Source organism: Electrona antarctica (assembly GCF_951216825.1).
Source record: "Electrona antarctica genome assembly, chromosome: 20".
Lineage (NCBI taxonomy): Eukaryota > Metazoa > Chordata > Actinopteri > Myctophiformes > Myctophidae > Electrona > Electrona antarctica.
In genome coordinates, this window is record NC_136801.1 from 7,375,434 (window position 1) to 7,396,498 (window position 21,065).

A 21,065-nucleotide genomic window follows, 5' to 3' on the forward strand; every position below is an offset into this window, starting at 1 on the left:
GGCCTATTTTTACTACAGAATCTCTGTGAGACCAGACGGCTGAAGACCAGAAATTATGTTTTCGCCGCTGTCCGCCTGTGTGTGTGTCTGGGAACAGCTAAACTCCTACACTACTCCACCGATCAGTGTGAAACTTTGCACACACAATCCCAGTAAGAAAAGGAAGAATATATGCACTATAACAGTGTTGCATGGCCTTTAACTCCTGTCTGCTCTCCATAGGCCCTGCTCATTTGAGCCTGGCTAGTGCCTGAACCCAGTGGCCTTGTGGTTGAGTGTCCGCCCTGGGACTGGGAGGCTGGGGTTCAATCCCCAGTCGGGTCATACCAAAGACTCTAAAAAATGGGACCCAGTGCCTCCCTGCTTGACACTCAGCATCAAGGGTTGGATTGGGGGTAAGTCCCTGCGACATACTAGCGTCATGTCCAGGGGGTGTACTTGTACATCAAGCTGCCTCACGCTACAGAAACAGGAGATAGGCTCCTGACCTATGGGCCTCATGGCTCGGCAAGGCTACTTACTTTTACTTACTTTAGCGCCTGAATAGATTTCCGCCATTTTGCGTTTTCTTCAAAACCCACGTTTAGCTACTACTACATTTTGTCAAAAACTATAGAGTCATCTTAAAAAGATGTATCAGTCAGATAGACATCCAAATTATTATGTGGCTGGGGCCAGTTCATGCCAAATCATGAACTGATCTGCCCCCAAATGTTGTCACACATTAAACAACACAATACAAAAGGACAGGTGCCGTCTGTCCGCTGACCGCCAGGCCATCCTGAACCAGAACGTCACCTCTGGTGATTACTGTTTTACTGCCCAGATCAACAATCTTGAGTTGACTATGGGTTGACAATATAAGAACTGTCACCTGTGGTCGACTTCTGGCAGCTATTTTGAGTCATTGATTCATTTGTATGTTGTTTGTTTAAAGACACTTTGATATAGTCTTGTGAGACTCTGCATTTGTCCTGGTGTGACAGGCGCTACACTTTATATTTATGTTAGTTGTTTAGTCTAATGTAGTTGGGTAACGTTTGAGTTTTTGTTGTGATTTTTATTTTGTGTTGGAAAGGTAGGTAGGTCCTCTGCAAGTCGCTCCAAAATTATCTGGGTGGCTTCATACCAGTCCAGATAAGAGGACAATATAGTTTTTTATTTGCTGGGTGAACTGCCGCCGTTAAAACATATATATAAGTATAATTTCCAGGCTTCACACCTTAGCATGTGCAGGTCCTCTCTCATTGAGGAGCTTGTACTGTGGTTGGATCCTATTGAAACGGGCTAACTCATTCACCAAACACATGGGAGTTTTCTCTTTAGGGTTTGCCATGTTCTCCTGGGGTGGGCCTGAAAAAAGAACACAAAACAGAAAACTTGTGAGATACTCTGCTATGGACGAATAATCACTGATTGTCTCCCTCCAAATGTTAAATAATAATAATAATAGCTCAAATGTATATAGCGCTTTTCTAAATACACTAAGAACACTAGGAACAGACTTTATTAGGAAAAAAAACAAAGCAAAACATAGCAGATACAACAACAGTACAAGGTTAAAAAGATAAAAGGATAAACGAGGGAAGGGGGGGACATCCTAACCAGACCTCAGCTGGGGGAAAGCTATCCTGAAGAGGTGGGTTTTGAGTGAGGTTTTGAATGAGAGGAGAGAGGGAGCAGCTCTGAGATGGTTGGGGAGTTCATTTTGACCTTTTATTTCACTTCGTTGTAGGCACATATAGCCTTGTCATCTTTGTATTGTCTGAATGCCTGTCTGTTTTATCCTGGAACTTTTGTCATAATGTTGTCATACCTGCAAGCAGTCTAGCTGGTCTCTCTATATGTAGTGTATTGATATGGTCTACTGAACGGACAGTCTACCTGGTCTCTCTCTATGTAGTATATTGATATGGTCTACTGAACTGACAGTCTACCTGGTCTCTCTATATGTAGTATATTGATATGGTCTACTGAACTGACAGTCTACCTGGTCTCTCTATATGTAGTATATTGATATGGTCTACTGAACTGACAGTCTACCTGGTCTCTCTATATGTAGTATATTGTCTACTGAACTGACAGTCTACCTGGTCTCTCTATATGTAGTATATTGTCTACTGAACTGACAGTCTACCTGGTCTCTCTATATGTAGTATATTGTCTACTGAACTGACAGTCTACCTGGTCTCTCTATATGTAGTATATTGTCTACTGAACTGACAGTCTACCTGGTCTCTCTATATGTAGTATATTGATATGGTCTACTGAACTGACAGTCTACCTGGTCTCTCTATATGTAGTATATTGATATGGTCTACTGAACTGACAGTCTACCTGGTCTCTCTATATGTAGTATATTGATATGGTCTACTGAACTGACAGTCTACCTGGTCTCTCTATATGTAGTATATTGATATGGTCTACTGAACTGACAGTCTACCTGGTCTCTCTATATGTAGTATATTGATATGGTCTACTGAACTGACAGTCTACCTGGTCTCTCTATATGTAGTATATTGATATGGTCTACTGAACTGACAGTCTACCTGGTCTCTCTATATGTAGTATATTGTCTACTGAACTGGCAGTCTACCTGGTCTCTCTTTGATATGGTCTACTGAACTGACAGTCTACCTGGTCTGTCTATATGTAGTATATTGATATGGTCTACTGAACTGACAGTCTACCTGGTCTCTCTATATGTAGTATATTGATATGGTCTACTGAACTGACAGTCTACCTGGTCTCTATGTATTGCAGTGGTTCTCAAAGTGGGGTCCAGGACTCTCAGGGATCCTTAGGGGGGTTCCGAATGGTTCCATTTGTATTCTCTCAGAGTTGTGGGGGGTCCTTGAAAATGTCTATACTGTATTGTGTCGATGTGTTCTACTGGAGTGGACTCCATGTATTGCATTGATGTGTGGCAGTGTACCTGGTGGGGAGGTAGACACAGGGGCGTCCCCATATCCGACTGAAGGAGCAGGGCAGCCGGGCGTGGGGGCCGGGCCTGTGCCATTGACAGAGGGCTGCAGACCCAGGGATCCTGGACTGGCCATGGCCGTGGGGGCCACTCCGGGGGAGAGGCCAGGACCAGCCAGGGGTGCTGAGGTCTGCACTTTCACTTGAGCCATGCTCTATTCCTGGAAGCAGAGAGAACAATCACATTTGCTATAGGTTGTTAGCAACAAGTCTAACAATCTAAATTGGGTATCTAATTATCACAAATAAGAAAAGCGGTGACACATAGACTAGTAAACTACTCTTATGAGAACTCCTACAAACAGACCAGTCAACATCCTGAATGGTGAATGCTCAAGTAAATGTTAACTGAGGGCTTTAGGAAAAAATGTCCCCCGTCAATAGAAAACAAGTGTTTATCCGTGTAAAAGAAAAACGAGAAATCTCCATCTCCAACAAAAACTGGCATGAAAAACACAATCCAAACCCAAGAAGTTCACATACTGATCCACTGGGTGTTATGGCACCCAGACAATGAACCTTTTATACAGTATCAAGGAGCTTTCCTCATCTTACTGTTGCTAAGGTCTGACACTTGCTCACTGTGTGAAAGCAGACAGTGGGTAGAAAGAACACAACACAGGCTTGCTGAAACTCCTTCCTAGTTTATTTTCATTCAAAATAAATGGTTTTCGTTTTCATTCTTGTAATATTTTTTTGATAATTTCTGAAATGGCCTATTGGTTATTTCACCAATATGAATTTAATGGACTGAACAGGTGGCACTTGGCAGTTATGTTGCACTGCAGCTGAACATGACTTTTAAAGGCATGTTTATTCATTTGTTTTGTTTATTTGAGTTATTTTGAGGTAAGGTGGGATCCAAGGTTTGCACAGGTTTACTGTTAAGAGTCATGCCTATAAAATAAATGCATAAATACTGAAATACTAAAAAGGCATTTTGTATATGAAATACAATAACACTTCAGTACTCTAAGCTTCAGCCACCAGAATCCAGATTATACAGGCGAACACGTCATAGGCTTCCTGCTGTAATGTAACCAGGTGTAAGTAACCAATATCAGAGAGAAAGGGGGCTCCTGTGGTTCCCATGGACCTCAGAAGGATCATGCACAAAGAATAGAGAGACAGATAGAGAGCATGTTTATTTAATATTTACCGGTAAGTGCATGCAGTATGACATTAACACTGTCACTGACACCCAAACGTATAGTTAGTGTGGCATTTGTCAGGCTGCATAATATCCATGCATGCATCACCACCGTGCAATGCATGCAGTCAGTGCACCTGAGGAGCTCCAGGTCAGAAACCTTAGTTGTAAAGCCTCCAGGCTCCTATACTTTTATACCGACAGGCAGCTGAACGTAAAGTGCAGTGCTGCACGGCCAGCCGAACGTATATCGACCCTGCTGGCCTGATGATGGTCGATTCCCTTCAATTATGGATGTGATATGAAGCCAGATCTGATCATTGACATTTTTGGCTACATACAGGGAAGCAGACCATTTTAAGTGAACCGTTGCTGCTGGCTGCTACGGCTGCACACAGCTTTAGCATCCAGGCAGCTACATAACCGTTAGCAAACTAAGCTAACGTCATCATCCATTCCTTTTCCCTTTTTGCTGCAAATGTCAGCTTCCAAAATCACGACTAGCAAGCAGCGGGTCACACACGCACACGGCCTGTCACTGTCACGGCCCATGACAGTCCCGCTGTCTTGATAACAAATGAATATGAACTATTCTCGCCGCCACATCTATCCCCCCCTCCCCACCCCCGGTTAAAACTCAACATCATGGCTGACCGACCGGCCTGAGCAGCAGCAAACCCCCCTGGCTGGCTTTGCATCTCTCCACAACGTCTCCGTTCCACCAGCGGCCCGGGGGGGCTTTCCGTGCACCGCCACGACATGCATAGAAACGCGACAGAGTGGCACGCTAGTCTATAAGCCGACGACACAACAGGGACAAATATTTCTAGGTATAATTTTACCTTTTGTCCAGGGCCAGACCCCAGTTACACCTCCAACATTGGCAAACACTAAAGAGAACTGGATGGAAGTAGGAACAGACCAACATTATGGTTGTGGGTTGGATACATCAAAAGTGTCCCGTTTAATTGGGAAGTATTAATAATGAGCATTCGTTCATTAATGAGCATTTATTTTCTTGTCGGTGTCATGTACTTCGTCGTGCATGACGTTGCTTCGTCGTGCGTTGAATTGGCGTTCACCTGAAGTGTGAGTGTTGGTATAAACAAGCGGAACCCGCCGACATGAGCAGAATGGTTCGGTCTTCTTGCTTTGCTTCCTGTCAGGGAGGGCCACCACACAGACATCAGAATTAAAAAACAAAACAAACCTTGTCCGTTTGTCAATGTCTCCACATTGCATAGCAATTCTGTGGATGCTGTGACATTTGTTACACACAGCTTGTGTTGTTCTTCTCTTCTTTTTTGCAGCACTGGAAGAATGGCTCTCACACTCAGTTCTTTGCTCAGTGATGCTGAAATCAGGCAGATTATAGATCATGTCATCAATCATCCTGTGTACTGTCCATCCTGTTCACCATGACATAAAACCAATAATCATCGTGGCATTGTAGCTCACTAAATTAATCATGTTACTTATGTTTCATTTAGAAATGAAATGAGCAATTCAGTTATTACTAACTGCCCCCTCTCCACCCATTATACTGTTATAGCTACTGATGGACCAATAGGAGGCGCCATAAATCCACTCTGAAGTGTCTTGTGATGCCATTTCTAAGAATTATATTTTTTCAAGCCCTGAAGTGATGATGAATGGATTGTTACAATTTCACTCATTACTTCTGCAGCATATCAGAGGATCAAAATTGTTTATACAAATTATGACAGGGTTATATCTTTCTATAGAAAAATAAATGTATGTTTCCTGGAAGATTCTGCATGCTAACATCACTCTTCAGTGGACTGACCTTTGTTGCTGCCAGTGCCAACAGATTTTTGGATATTTATGCCAGGGTCATAGCCAGCAATTCTGGGCCCTATGAAAAGATATACTTACTTACTATATTGATTATGACATTGATACTGTTATGTGGGCCCCAACGAATCAATATCACCTTTCCTTGAGCAAGAACAAAATAAACCAAAGTAATACTGTCTGTACCGGATATAAGTCATTATATGCATGGTATAAATATATCAATTTTATTTAGGTGTGCTCACAGTGGTTCTTAAAGTGGGGTCTGGTGACCGCCAGGGGTCCTTGAGGGAGTTCCAAGGGGTCCCCAGCAAACATAATATAAGCATTAAAATCGGTTTAAACACTTTAACCCTAATAGCTGATCTACAAGCTCACAACTTGTGTGCATACTGTTATGCACACAAGCCAGTTAGCCAGTTTCTTTATTTTTCATGAGTGATGTTTTGAGACCATGCACTTCTTCAGACTGGGCTCCATCTGAACAAGCCTCCTTCCACTCCATCTGAACAAGAACATGGGCTGAGAAACCGACTAAGGGTAATGTTTTTTTGTAATATTTTAACAAATCTTATGGAGGCCCATTTGTGGCCTTATTTTTTTTTCATTAAACGACATTAAACAACATTAAACTCACTTTGCCTCTCTTGCATGCACATACCCTCTATAGAAACCTGTAAAGAGCTGGGTGAGCGTGACTAGTTTCGGGACTGTCAAAGGGGTCAATCCTTAGCTTATAACACCCCTTAGTTGAACATGGTTTATAACACCCCTTAGTTGAACATGGCTTATAACACCCCTTAGTTGAACATGGCTTATAACACCCCTTAGTTGAACATGGCTTATAACACCCCTTAGTTGAACATGGCTTATAACACCTCTTAGTTGAACATGGCTTATAACACCTCTTAGTTGAACATGGCTTATAACACCACAAGATTGTCACCACAGTAACCAGATCTTTAGTCACCTAAATGGAATGATTGACCTTCTGGATTAAATAAGTTTAAATAATGCAACGACTCAGAAGAGCCAAAGCTTCAGACTTGAAATGGCCAACTCAGCAGTTCAGTTCAGTTTTTTAAATGCATCAGCAAGCAATACATAATAACTTGTGTATTAGTTCAGTTAACCATCTGAACCCTAGCATCCCTATTCTGGTCATATCATAATGGCGAACATACAGCAAAAATGCATCAGCCAATTTCCACAGAGATGTGGTGTAGTCAGGGGGGGGGAAGGAATGGTCCAAGGATAGACCCTTGGGGAAGCCCCATACCCCATACCAGCCAACAAATTATAGTGGTTAAAGGCAATATACAGGGTTTTTTTAAAGAAATATATACAGTGTGTACTTTTACAAACACAATAAGCCCAAGTTGAATTAAAAGTGAATCTTTACTTTTATTATTGATTATGAAAATGAACAGGCACCTAGAACATGGAGCTTGAACATCCCAGAAACAAATTTTCCAATATAAATAACAGCACACCCCCATTAGTGATGATCACTCACAACCTTCAAGCTAAGAATTCAAACTACAATGAAAGAAAAAAGTAAAAAATGAAGAAAAACAAAACGAGAGACACATCCAGAACCTTAAGTCATATATTCACTCTGATCTACTGTCCATTGGTGAAGGCTCTCCTGTCCTGCTCTAATGCCATTGTGTCTGTATTTACACATTTCAATCCTGCCCTCTCACTTCACGGCAACAGCATAGTATACAGTGAAGCAAATACAAAAATCATTGGTTAAATATATGTCTGTCTTTATGTAATCAAGAGTTTTAGATAGCAGTGTGCTGTGGTAATCTCCTCTACAGTATATTTTCACATTCACTCAAAGACTTATTCAAGATAAACTCGACTAGACCCATGGAAAAAAAAAGCAAATACAAATAACCCAGGATGGAGAATTCAAGTATTCCCAAATGGATGATGGCGACAAAACAAAAAGTATTTCTATAGGAATGGAGTGATTATTGTCTGAAATGACAAAAGCCACACGGCCTCCAACAAGTGAAGGTTGTAAATTCAATCCCATAAAACTCATTACAAAACATTGATAGACACGTGGTTGTCACGAATACGAGACTGCTCGCCCCTTTACCAACTCGCCCCGGGCGTACAGCCGGCGGAACAGCGCGGCCTGGTATTCCTAAAGTAATCCAAGTAAATGATGCTTAAACGGTTAAACCTAACCTTATTCCTGACCTCAACCTCAGTAAAACGATGCCTAAACCTAACCCTATTCCTAAATTTAACCCCAGTAAAACTATGCCTAACCCTAAACTTATTTCTAACCTTATTCTCAGTAAACAAAATAAAGAATACAAGAACCGCCGCACCGAGCTGTCGGCGTGAGGTCTGCGGAAAAAAGCTGGGGCGAGTTGGAAAAGGGACGAGCGGACCTGTTACCGTTGTCGCCATGTGTTGCCAATATGAAATGAGCAGGGTTTAAACTGCATGCATCCCCCACTGTAAAACTACTAAACCTTTTGACCAACAATTGTGTTGTTGACTCACTTTGACTGTACATATCTTACTTAGCAAAAGATGCTGACAAACTTTCAAAGTCATAAAGCACTCCTATAGTCATTCTGCTATAAAGTAAATTCACCCATTGTTAATTTCCGTCACATCATCCAACAAAGACTTATATACACAATAGTTTTCAGACATGTTATAATTTTACAACGTAACAGTCTCTTTTGGTGAAAATATAGTTAAATTCAAAATATCTGATCTTGTAATCTTTTTAGAGGTGATCTCTCTTTATTGAAAAAAGTACCTGAGCCAAAACTCTGACCAGGGGGAACCACGAAAGCCTTACCTTTTAAGATTATATTATCTTTTCACCATTCACCAACATTAGAATTCTGGAGATTATAATAGATTTTTAAATTAAATAAACATAAATAAACAATTCAAACATACCGGGTCCATCGCAGACTCCCCCATCTCAAAGAATCAGCTATCTTAAAAACTGAAAAGTATAAAAACTCAACATTTAAAATCAAAACATTTATACGATAAACGCAATAATCAAAGTTTTCTTTGAAAAAAAAGTATCATACAAACAAAAATGGATCACGTGACAATGTTCTTGCAGACATTCGTTACAAGGAAGTGATACTGCCCTACATCTTTCTAGGCTTACAAAACAGACCGGTTAGCTATGCTGCAGGCCATCGTTACAAAGCAATGTAACGTCATAGGCTACCATTATCCTGCCATAATCCTACCAGTGTCAACATTCTGTCCTACAGCAGGAAGAGCCACAATCAGGTCTCAGTTTGAAAGATAAAGGAGAAATGTTTTTTTCTCTTATTTTTGACTTTAGATAAATGGTTACAAACTAAAACCCTTTAACCTGAAAAGTAGCAGAGAGCTGCTTACATTACAGCTGCAAATGGGAATACCATCATAGTTGTGCCTTTGTAGATAAGATACTTTCACAGTGCACATGAGTGAAAGAAAACAAAAAGCACACCTTTTCTTGGGGTCAGATCCCTTCCATAAAACTTTTAGATTTGGATTTTTCTTTTGTAGGCCCAAGCATGCATTCATCGCTATTGCACAACACAAGGACCTTAAATTGCACCCATACACACAAAAAACATAACGAGAATATTTTTTTAAAACAAGAATCCATAATAATCTCACTACAAATCCACCTTGCTTGCTGCATTACTACCTTTTTGACAAGCAATCCTCCTTGGGTGCATATAAACGTTCCTTAATTTGTTTTCTATGTTACAACCAGCTAAATCATGCATCCAACTGCCCAGGGGGGGAAATGCAGAGAGAGTCTCCAGAGCATGGTGTCCATTTTTCCAGTCAAAAGGTCAGAGTTCAAAGACTGAATGATTTAAAAAGTGCTTTATGTAGGTCAGTAGGACTTCTTTCTTCTAGGATTATTACAAAGTTTCTACATTAGCATGTATCATCTGTGAAAAGAAATAATAGTGCTACAGATTAGAAAAAACAGTGCTCTGAGACTGCATTACTGTATGTGCAATTAGTTTCAAAGACGGATAACCTGCTTTTTTCATAATCATAGTTTTCATTTCTATTTGACAAACTTCAGCCAGAAAGCGTTCATTCTTACCATGATACCACCATTTTGTCTTCTTTGGATTTTTGTTACATGTTCTTACATAAAAGGAGTTATCAGGCGGTCGTCTCTGCAGAAGCACAAATAAATAAATGAATAGTCATTCCATGAACATGTCCTCCATGTGCCACCCATAGAAACAAGTGCTAACCATTTGCATAGTACAGTGGTTCTCAAAGCCCCCTTGGGGGGGTTGCAGGGTCCCCCCCCCCTGGCAAAATGTGTTAATATAGCATCAAAATTAACTCGATATATATTCATTGCCAATTTGAAAATAGACAATCAACAAGCTCACATCGCATTGCGTTGTGCGGTTGTAGATCTGCTAGATTGAAAATACTTTGAACAATTTAGACAAATGTGAAATATTGTTAAAAAAAATAAAAAAATATTGTATTTATACTGAAGCCAAATACATATACATTTGGGGGTCCTTGACATGAAAAGGTTTGAGAACCACTGGTATAGTATATACAGTAAAATTAAGCAGTTTAGTTAACCACCAAGACGTCACAGCGATTTCCTTACCTTCTCTTTGCAGCTGGACAACATGCTGATAATGCTAAGACAAACTGACTGCACGGAGAGTGCTGGCGACCAATCTTCTGTTAGTATAGATAGACAGATGTGACCATTGCTATACACATGGGGATGGACCGGAACATTATCTCCTGTGAACATTACCTGCAGGAAGGAAAGTGGGTTTAAAGAGTGATTCCAAAGGTAGACTAGCCCATTTTGACCAGAGATCAGATTCAAAAAATTCTACATCCTGACAGTTTTCTGAAAAAGCTATGTTTCTATGTTCTTCGATTTTTCAAAAATAGCAGACCTACAAGCTCGTAGCACGCCACTCGGTGGTGCGCTATGAGCTTGTAGATCTGCTATTTTTCAATAGCTAAAGCATAACATAATGCTAACACGAAAAGGGGTTCCTGCCCAAAATGGGCTAGAGTAACACAGTTGCAACTTCTTTCCCGTCAGAGTACTTCAACTTTCTTTCTTTATTTACTTTCTTTATTCGAATCCCTATTAGATTCCATAAAGTGGTCGCTAGTCTTCCTAGGTACACACAAAAATGTATACAATAAAAACAGATACTTGAAATGTAAAACTCTGGACAGGATTGAAATGGGATGGAATGATGATGATCAATGGGATTGTCCAAATTGTCTAGTCATATAATGTGATGTTTTTTTTACAGAGGGGGTAGAGCAAGTAGTAGTCACATTAATGGCCGAAAATAATGAGACTTGCTGCATAAGCTCAGGCTTAGCCCTCTACAGCAACATGAGGCAGCGGGATTAGGAGAAAGAGGGGCCGTTATAGGGTGAGAGAGTAATACCGAATTGGGAGGCTAGACCAGCAGAGTAAAGATAGAAATAGAAAGAGGGCATATGGACATAAGTCATTAAAAAGGGGGTCGAAGGGAGAAGATATGGAAGGTGTGATGCGGAGAGAGACGGAATGCATGGAGTTAAGAGGGAGTTGGGGAGAGTTAAGTGGAGAATAATGCTGGGCAACAATGAGTAGAGGCACGCTGCACCTGACAGGGCCCCAACATGAGAGTGAGGGCCTCCCATCACGAGGAGCCAAAGAAAGAGAGGTGTAGCGATTTGAAGGGGTGTGGGGTTGAGAGATGGGAGTAAAATACACCCAATGCTCATCACTTAACCACCAGAGCTTAAAGTGGTTAATGGTTAACAGTATAGCACGAACATCACAAGATGACGCCAATATGACTGGGTACTAGAGATATGGACGACTGGGTTTAAGTGGAATGATGTTTTTATTTATATACCGAGTGTGTGTGTGTGATCAGGATGGTGAGAGAGGTCATTGGGTTTGACCAGATGTCTCTGCTGTGCAGAGACCTCATTCTGAATGAGGCTGATTGCATCCTCAATGAACCTGCTCGTCCTCAATGAACCTGCTCGTCCTCAATGAACCTGCTCATCCTCAATGAACCTGCTCGTCCTCTCTACACAACAAGTTCCAACTAAAAGCTATATCGGTGCAAAGGAAGGAAAATAAGAACAGCCAGGTTTGGCATGCCGTTAGACTTTTAAATGAGAGGGACAGTACTAGGGTGTGTGTGGGTGTGTGTGTGTGTGTGTGTGTGTGTCAGAAGTGGGGTCTTTTAAAAACACATCACACCTTCCAAAGGTTGACAGAAATTCCAACAACGAAAGAAAGTATTAACATGGACCTCGTTTCTTCAACAAATCAATGTTTATCAGTAATTGTTGTGGTAAGGAAAATTGACCTTGTCCTCTCAAAAATCACCATCAGTCCTCCTTTTACTACAACAAAGAAATGCTGTGCACAGAAATAAGTAAGTAGGACACATGTGCGTCATATACACCTTCCTCCTTTAGACAGGCCAATATGCTGGCACTATGTTTCTAGATGTAAACGGAGTCTCTCCAACAATGAATGAACGTCTGCCCTGGATATCTTTCACAGTACATACAAAGTGCAAAAGCCAGACAACTATAATGCACACCCTGTTGCACCCATTGCTAGGTGGCCGCCGTGTAGCTTGCTGCTAGTTAATGTAATTGTAATTTTTGTTTTTATGTGTAAATAAGATTGGTGGGCTACTACCTTCAAACACATTTTAAATCCAAGGCTTATTTGTATACTTTATACGTTTGCTAATTGTCCCAAAATGACAAAATGCTAAAGACTGCTATTTGTTTCAAAAAGCTTTATACCCTGTATGTGTGTGTGGCGCGAGAGAGAGAGAGAGAGAGAGAGAGAGAGAGAGAGAGAGAGAGAGAGAGAGAGAGAGAGAGAGAGAGAGAGAGAGAGAGAGCTCTGTTGATATACTTTCCCCAACGGTTTTTATTATATTTTGACACATGTAAACTTATGATTTCTCATGCCAATAAAGCGAATTTAAATTGAATTAAGCTAATCCCTTCAAACACGTCCTCAGTGAGAGCTCCATGCTGAATCGCTGATGTCTCTTCCTACTGTAGCTACAATGTGCCCGAGCCAGAAATGATTGACCCATGTGTTTTATGTGGAAGCATCCAGTTAGGAGACACATTCTTGCTTATCAGTCGTTAATCACATCACAATCAGTTTTTGTGCTAAATAGTATTAACCATGTCCAAAATTGATGGAGTTTTGGGGGAAGGTCGGGCAGGAAATACAGAAGATTTTGTCAATAAATATTGTACCAGAACCAAAGTTCTTCCTGCTCGGTCTATATCCGGAGGGACACAAAGCGTGTAAAGCGTAATGAACAAATGTTTATAGATATATGTCTTTTACAAGCTAAGAGAGTGATAGCATTGACCTGGAAAAGGCCAGACAAACCAAGTATTACACAGTGGTTCAGGGAATTGTCTTTATGTTTACCTTTGGAAAAGATTGCATACATTCTTAAGGACAAACAAGAAATGTTTCAGGAGGTGTGGGGCCGTTTTATAAGATACATAAAGAACAATAATTTGTCACATTTAATGGATGGAGCTGAAGAGGAGTAGTGATGTTGTTGTTGTTTTTTGTTTTGTTTTGTTTTGTTGTTTTTGGTTGTTGTTTTGCTTTCTTTATATCAGTAATTGTCTTGTACTGTTCATTGTTGTTTTTTTGTATATTTGTATTGTCATTTGTGTGTAAAAAAGGAAAATAAATATATTGTTGAAAAAAGAAAATAGTATTAACCATGTTCAGGATAAATACAGTAATTTAGGGTTGGCCTCAAAAGATTCTGTACATTTCCATATCGTCGGGCACAAATCTTGTATATCTATATTAACGTTTTCTTGTAAATGAATGCCCTACGTCATCGTACAATAGTATCACGCAAGATTAGTTAAAATAACAGATCTACCAGCTCACAATATTTTTTGTGAGCTTTTTTGTGGTTTTATAAATATCTTTTTTGTGGTTTTATAAATAGTAAACCAATGAAAAGTATTTATAAGATCTTTTTTTGTTTTTTTACATTTCCTGAAAAGTAATGCGTTTGGACTGCAATCAACTGGATATTATCACTCATCATTCAGACGAAATGGAGTGTTACTAAGCAACATGCATTGCGTTGCGTTGGAGCATGTCCTTCAGCCGAGCCAACGCTCACATCTACCCACCCATTGTTGATGCATAAACTAACTCACTGCTCCTGCTTACCTGAGGTGAATCGAAGGGATATCGACTACTAAATTTGAAAAGCAGCTGAAACTTCTCTCCTTCATAGAGCGTGCCGGAGGCTCCCTCCATATCTACAATCCACCTGAAACGAAAATGTCAGTTATTTAACATCACTGACAAACAAACAAAAATGTGGAATAGACAAGATCAGAATGTTTGTAAACAAAGGGGTATTTCCGGGTAGCAATTTGTCTATGGACACTTTTAAATAAAAACTAAAGCGTCCATTATTAGTCTAGTTTGCCAGCCTGTGGAAATGTATGATAAAATAATATATTTCTAATCAATTCAATAACAATATCATGTGTGCTGTTCTTCCAGAAATACGATTAATGAATAGTACTGCTCGAATGTAACGCTATATACGCGGAAATAATTTTTTTATTGTAGAGATGTCATGATGAGTATAGAGAAAGAGAATGAATAAATATGTCAAAATGTCTAATGGTCATATAGAATCTCTGGATTGTCAGCCATTAGCTGGGGCATAGCAAAGATGGACAGAAATCATTCTACCAGTTCCCAAAACTGGATTGACAGGATTTCAAAATCGCTACTTGGCAGGCACTGGCTCCATTAGCAGCCCACTAACTGGTCAGGTCATTCAAGTAGAACCAGTCCTTCACCTTCATTCACCTGAGCACTCTTGTCTTTATGTAGATATTGATAAGCCATGAAATTACAGAGAAATCCAATAAGAGGGCCAATAACACAGGGGTCATCATCAATGCCATCATTTTTTTGCATACCAAAGAGAAACCAATCAGCAGACAGACAGACAGACACACAGACACACACACACACACACACACACACACACACACACCCGACGGAGCATTAGTCCGACATGCAGGAACAACGGTCGTCGTGACCGTCGGACCAAAACACGTGTCGGAACTTACCCATGTATTCACACACCAAATATGCAATAGGGCTAATTACATAATTGCACATCACATACTTTCTTTTCAACTACCTAGAAGGGACGCATCTCTTATGCCTAAACAGCCTTTTCAGACCATGTGCAGGCTGACATGTACCATGCATCATCTCTGTTCATTCAAAATACTAGCGTCTACTGTCTAGTCGTTGCCTGGTGAGGGCCAAAGACCTCAGAGGGGGAGAAAACGGAACATTGATAGCAGCACACCACCACACAATCTCTGACCCAAATTGCTTCCATGCAGCCCAGATATGACACTAGAGAAGAGAGCCAGTGAACCTGCGGCTGTTGTTCCGTTGTTAACTTGTTATAGAGCCTTGTGTCTCTTTCACGTGTCGGCAGGAGCAATTTAGCATTGAGGTCTACACAGAAGGTCAACCCTGTTTAATACTTCATCCATTTAGTTGCAGACAGTCGATGAGCATTGGTATAGTGTCAGCAGCATTCCATTCCTTACTGGAGGGAAGCTTAGAGGCAGATAGCATCGCTGTGCATGATGTCTGGGCTACACCTGATCCACTCCACTCCGATGCTCTAAAAACTGTAGAGGACTCTAAGGACAGTCTTTTCAGCTTGCTCAAATATTCCCCATAGTCAAGAGATTACATGGGACAACAAAAAGAACACAGAGCTATTTTGTGACAGTAAGTGGAAGTACAAAGCAAGCTAAGTGACAGGGTCTGTGCAACACACACACACACACACACTGGATTGTGACACAGAGAGAAGTGAATTGTTCCTTCCTAATTTCGTTGCCAACCTCTGCAAACTGTGCTCTCACGTATTCAACTATAATGACATTGTGAAACATTGAGCACCGCCCAGAGACAGAGTGTACTATGTAAACAAATAATAATGAACTGAAAGCTCATGGTTACCTTATCACTGTTGCATGCACAACACTGACAGCCATAAGTTTCAGTCACTGACGGTTACAAAAAAGGACAAGGTTAGCTTGAAGGTCAAGCAAAGTGCCTTAATTCAAAAGGATCCATTCCGTGGAATAAAAATAACAAAAACAATTAAAATAACTATGTAAGCACTGCATATGAGTAGAACTGTGGAAGCAAAACACCCACTAATCACAACAGAAATGTCCACGCTGGAGTTGAACAGACAATGACGCATCGTATACATACCATCACAAAACAAGGATACACGATACTGAACTCGCAAGCTGAACATACTGAACTAGTCCAGAGAATTGTGTAACCATGGCACCATTCACAAAAGACAAAACATCAGGATGATAGGATTGCTATGAGGAAACCACCGCAATTATAAATGTTTCAAATGCTACAACACAAGGGCTACATTCCAAAACACCTGAAACGCATTCCTGACAAGCGAGACTAGTAGTAGATTCTTAACAGCAGTGAGTGATGCACCCCTGGAGCTGAAAGACTTCTTCTGAAATCTGAATGACGGCTACACTTTTACTCCAGTTGAGTCGAGTACATCTGCAAGGTCATGTCTCGATTCCTCTTTACTGCTCACCAGACACAATCTGACTCAGGCAGCAGCAATAGTAACCACTGCCACAGGCACACAGACATGAAGGTCAGCTAAGCAGTCTCTGTTCTTTGCTACACTAGCCTCCATGCTGCTCACATGATGCCAAATTGTTAAATATTTTATAAGGGGGTCAGGTGCTAGTGACACTGCGCATTAGAGGTGGGCCCTGAGTAGCCAGACGCCAAGATGACCCCAATACTTCGTCATCAATCATGGCTGTGTGGGTACAACAAGCATAGTTACCTAGAATTCGCTTAGTGTATGTCTTTGTGTATGTCGTCATCGCCATCAAGACACATTTTGGGCAAATAAAGTAAACCTTAACCTTGAACAGTGGTTCTCAAAGTGGAGTCCAGGGGTCCCCCGCTAAGTTAGCCAATATAGCATTACAAACAGTTCAACCACTGACCTACAATACCATTTTAGAGGAGTACTACTAGAGCTGCTTCTTCTTATCTATAGTAAAAGTAGCACCAGACATGGTGGCACAGCTGTCCCAATCACAACAATGCAAGATACTAGACCTTTTGGATTCATGTGCATGTTTAAAATGTAAGTGAATATGAAGTGTAGTATGATCTTCTTTTTTAAAGAGTGAGAGAGAGACAATTATTTTCATCAATACTTACTGCGTAATAGTGTTCTGTACACTCTTCTCATTAAGTGTCATTCCTGGAGGTGGGTCATTTTGCAGAGCTAACAGTTCCTTTTGTAGCCTTTTCTGTTGTAAAGAGCAGATATTGTAAAGTTAGTTTACATGTTGCCTAAACATACATAGGGACATACATAGACGTCACAACGGCCACGCTACTAAACAGTGCCACTTTAGGTCACCCAGTGGTGTTGCAGCTGTCCGTACTCATACATACGGACATACAGCTCCATCTCAATGAATTTGAATATTGTGTAAAAGTTCATTTTCTTCCGTAATACAATTCAAAAAGTGAAACTTTCATATATTCTCAATTCGTTGTGCATAAAGTGAAGTATTTATAACCTTTTATAACCTTTTTGTTTTAATCTTGATGATTATCCATAATCTAAGGATTATGGATTACAGCTCATGAAAATCAAAAAATCCTATCTCAACAAAATTTTAAATGAGAAATGTCGACCATCTGAACAGTATATTAATGTACCGGTATGCAGTCAATACTTGGTCGGGGCTACAAATGATGTTATCAATGGGACTGTGGCACTGTTGAGGTGTTTTGTTATGGAAGCCCAGGTTCGTTTGATAACAGCCGTAAATTAGCCAGTTGGCTGGTCAGTTAAGCACAGTAATAGCATGGTCAGTACACCAATTACTAGTAGTTTTGGCTCTGTGGGTGTTGGGTACCGCTCAATGATTGGACTTTCTAGTCTAGTCTTGTGGTCTAGTAGCGATATTTTCATGATTGGTTGGCCTCTAAGCCAATGGGAGACTAGCCCTATACGGCCAATGGGACAGGCCCCACCGCACCACCTACAGAAATCCCCACCTAAGGTACAATAATATGCAAGAGAATGGAATGCAAGCCGATATCTAAAATGAAACAGAATCTCTCATTTTAAAAGGTATCAACAATGACAACATATAGGCTTTCCAGGTCGTAAAGGAGTAGTTCACCCAAAATTATTTTCTTTAATCAATTATACACCACATGAAGCCTTGAATTCATGGACTTTTGGTTTGTCACATGCATAAGCCAATAATTGAATGGCTGGTAAGGGGGGGGGGGGGGGGGGTCTGATGCTGCTTGCAGGAAAAAAAGAAAAAAGAAGAAATAAAGCAATCACGAAAGTGTTGCAGGGGGTCCCCAGAAAAATGAGTTAATATTGCATCAGTTTAACCACTTTAACCCTATATACATTGGCTATTTGAAAATAGCCTATCTAATATGAGCTTGTACATCTGCGATTTTCAAAGAAATCTTGAAATAATTTGGAATGTTTTTACACTCTTTTCAGATGGGTCAAATATAGCCCAAGATTTAGACTCTCGTGGAGTCTAAAAAAAAACTCTACGAGAGTCTAAATCTTGGGCTAGCTCAAATACATAATAATTTGGGGGCCCTTACATGAAAAGGTGTGAGAACCACTGCAGTTGTACGTAATATAACTTATGAAGCCAATACTTTCAATTCAGTTCAGTATCTCTGGGTCGACTCGCTCGATTCAATACTTAACATCAATTGCGCAGTGTCGATGTCAAAACACACAACCAAAAACGTTGTGGCTTCAACAGCTTAAACAGCCAAACAAATAAAGTGTCGAGAGCAACAAAATGTAACACTTTGTAAAACGTACAAGTATATAAACAATACTGTTTTAACTCTAGAATAGATATTTACAGATCAGCCATCATCAGCGGGTGGTCAACATTTAGCTGGAGGCTAACAGGGTTTATCCCTGTATTTATATAATATATAGCCTATATAGCAATGTATTCACTTTTTTTTTACACAAGATCCCAACTGAAATGTCAACTTTTATTCGAGCTTAAATGGAGAAAAAAAAAGATATATACGTACGGTGTGTGTATTCATTATATTTTATCTCGTGATGATGATGAAGTGAGAATGATCCCTAAAGCCTTTAGGCTCAATGGTGATGATGACGGGCTAGCTAGGTTAGCCCGACAGCTAAACGCACAAAATACAAACACTTCAACCAAACACTGTCACACGTCTTATCTTCATATGGTTTATGACGCAGTGCGCAGATGAAGCAGACGTGTCGTCTAAAAGTAAAGAAGCCAGCGCGGAATAGATTCACGCCGTTTACTAATAATAAATGTTCGCTCGCTGTCAGATCTGTTCTTACCTGCATCGACGCCATGTTGGAAACCCCCCTGCATCAGCATGAGGTATGTTTTACCTTGAAACGGTGGCGTTGCGTTCGCAAGTTTTTGTATGTGCCATGGTAGCTCTAATGAAACAGCATTAGAGCTATGGAATCAGAGCTAGTGCCATGGGATGATGGGTATGGAGCTATTATTGCGCCAAAAGGTTTGATTGTTTAACAGAAACTGTTAAACCTGTTTAAACCTGTTAAACCTGACCTCCCAATGCTCCCATACAACGTTTATTTGGGTTAAATGGTTCAAATATATTCCAAATTATTCCGTTTTTTCCCCAAGTTAAAAAAGTAGATATTCAAGATTTGTTTATTTTAAATAGAGAGTAAATCTTAGGCTACAGTGAACCCATAGTTATAAATAAGTGGACCCCACTTTGAGAACCACATTTTTTTGATGAATTGAACATGGTGGACCCTCTTGTAAACAAGTGTAATGCTTAATTGGGTCGTCCACTCACAGTTAACAGTCTTTGTATTGAGTTTGTGCTTGAAATGTACTGTAATTCTGCAAACTGTTAATAAATATTTCAATCAATCAATCAAAAAGTCACTTTATTTAGAGAGTGCTGTGCCATACACTGTGACACAGGTCATATGGCATCTATATAACACATTTCCATGGCATGCCTTACAAGGCAGAAGAAAATACCCAGAGCAGCAACACACAACCTTACGTCATGGTGTCACATGGCTCAGTGGATGTGTTGTTTTGACACAACGAACGAAATAAGCTGCTTGCGCTCCGTTTGTTTGACAGAGAAAAACGATGTCTTGTCGTCACCCCTCAACGTACCCCTCAACGTACACCCCTCCCCTACCCCCAAGGGTGTTTTGTACGAAAAAGTGTTCAGAGCTGAAGGCCACGGCGATGGGGGTAGGGGTCAATGACCTCTGACGTCACGCATAGATAATGATCCAGATTCAGTTAAACCAGTGGTTCTCAAAGTGGGGTCCGTCCGGGGACCCCCAGGGGTCCTTGAGGGAGTTCCAGGGGATCCCCAGCTAAATGAGTTAGGAACCAAACCCTTATGGGACTGTAATGTACACTCTCTGAGTTAAATTAACATTGATTTTACAATATAAAGTGGGGTCCCAGAGATAGAAATGCCTGGAGGTCCGTAGCTTAATGCAGGTCAAACTGGAGGTCCTTAAAATTTTTAAATGGTTGAGAATCACTGCTTTTGATTGATTGATTGATTGATTGATTGAAGTATTGTGCAGAATTTGCAGTTTGCAGAATTACTGTACATTTCAAGCACTAACTCAATACAAAAACTGAGTGGACGACACCATAAAGCATTACACTTGTTTACAAGAGGGTCCACCATGTTCAATTCATCATAACACTTCTATATAGCCAAAAACAGGAAATCATCATAAAGGAGGTAAAAAGGGGGGAAACATAGGCTATAGAGGGGAAAGGGGGTGGGTGGGGGATTCAGATTTTACGGGGGCCAGTTTCGAAGTTGCAGCCAGTCCGTAGGTGCCCTTTGAGAGCGGTTTTGAAGGAGTCAAGGGATTCACATGTCTTAATG

The 21,065-nt window shown here is 40.6% G+C and overlaps 2 protein-coding genes across 3 annotated transcripts in view; both read right to left on the minus strand.

The window, feature by feature from the left end:
- stau2 (staufen double-stranded RNA binding protein 2) overlaps positions 1 to 5,103 on the minus strand; it is a 149,518-nt gene extending 144,415 nt beyond the window's left edge. The window contains exons 1-3 of the mRNA XM_079489301.1: positions 4,975 to 5,103; positions 2,936 to 3,143; positions 1,223 to 1,353 (exon numbers count right to left, since the gene is read on the minus strand). Of these exons, the coding sequence (XP_079345427.1) occupies positions 1,223 to 1,353; positions 2,936 to 3,134 (330 nt within the window). The 5' untranslated portion in view covers positions 3,135 to 3,143; positions 4,975 to 5,103. The remainder of the gene's footprint in view (positions 1 to 1,222; positions 1,354 to 2,935; positions 3,144 to 4,974) is intronic.
- Positions 5,104 to 7,331: 2,228 nt separating this feature from the next.
- Positions 7,332 to 19,566, minus strand: ube2wb (ubiquitin conjugating enzyme E2 Wb). Of its 2 annotated transcripts, none has more exons than XM_079489008.1 (6): positions 19,495 to 19,566; positions 17,319 to 17,410; positions 14,211 to 14,313; positions 10,596 to 10,751; positions 10,062 to 10,137; positions 7,332 to 9,900 (listed from the first exon to the last, which is right to left on the minus strand). In XM_079489008.1, exons 1-6 carry the CDS (start codon positions 19,507 to 19,509, stop codon positions 9,887 to 9,889), a joined length of 456 nt encoding a protein of 151 aa, XP_079345134.1. In that variant the 5' UTR covers positions 19,510 to 19,566; the 3' UTR covers positions 7,332 to 9,886. The 2 variants fall into 2 exon arrangements, with proteins under 2 accessions (XP_079345134.1, XP_079345135.1); XM_079489009.1 differs by lacking the exon at positions 19,495 to 19,566 and adding an exon at positions 19,203 to 19,429.
- Between the last annotated feature and the right edge of the window lie 1,499 nt (positions 19,567 to 21,065).

What these genes read in the sequence shown, in the direction of transcription:
- ube2wb (XM_079489008.1), bottom strand. An exon ending in GTACAGAACACTATTACGCA is followed by an intron (nt 14,314 to 17,318) that starts GTAAGTATTGAT and finishes TTTTCGTTTCAG; the next exon opens with GTGGATTGTAGATATGGAGG. An exon ending in ATCCCTTCGATTCACCTCAG is followed by an intron (nt 10,752 to 14,210) that starts GTAAGCAGGAGC and finishes TCCTTCCTGCAG; the next exon opens with GTAATGTTCACAGGAGATAA.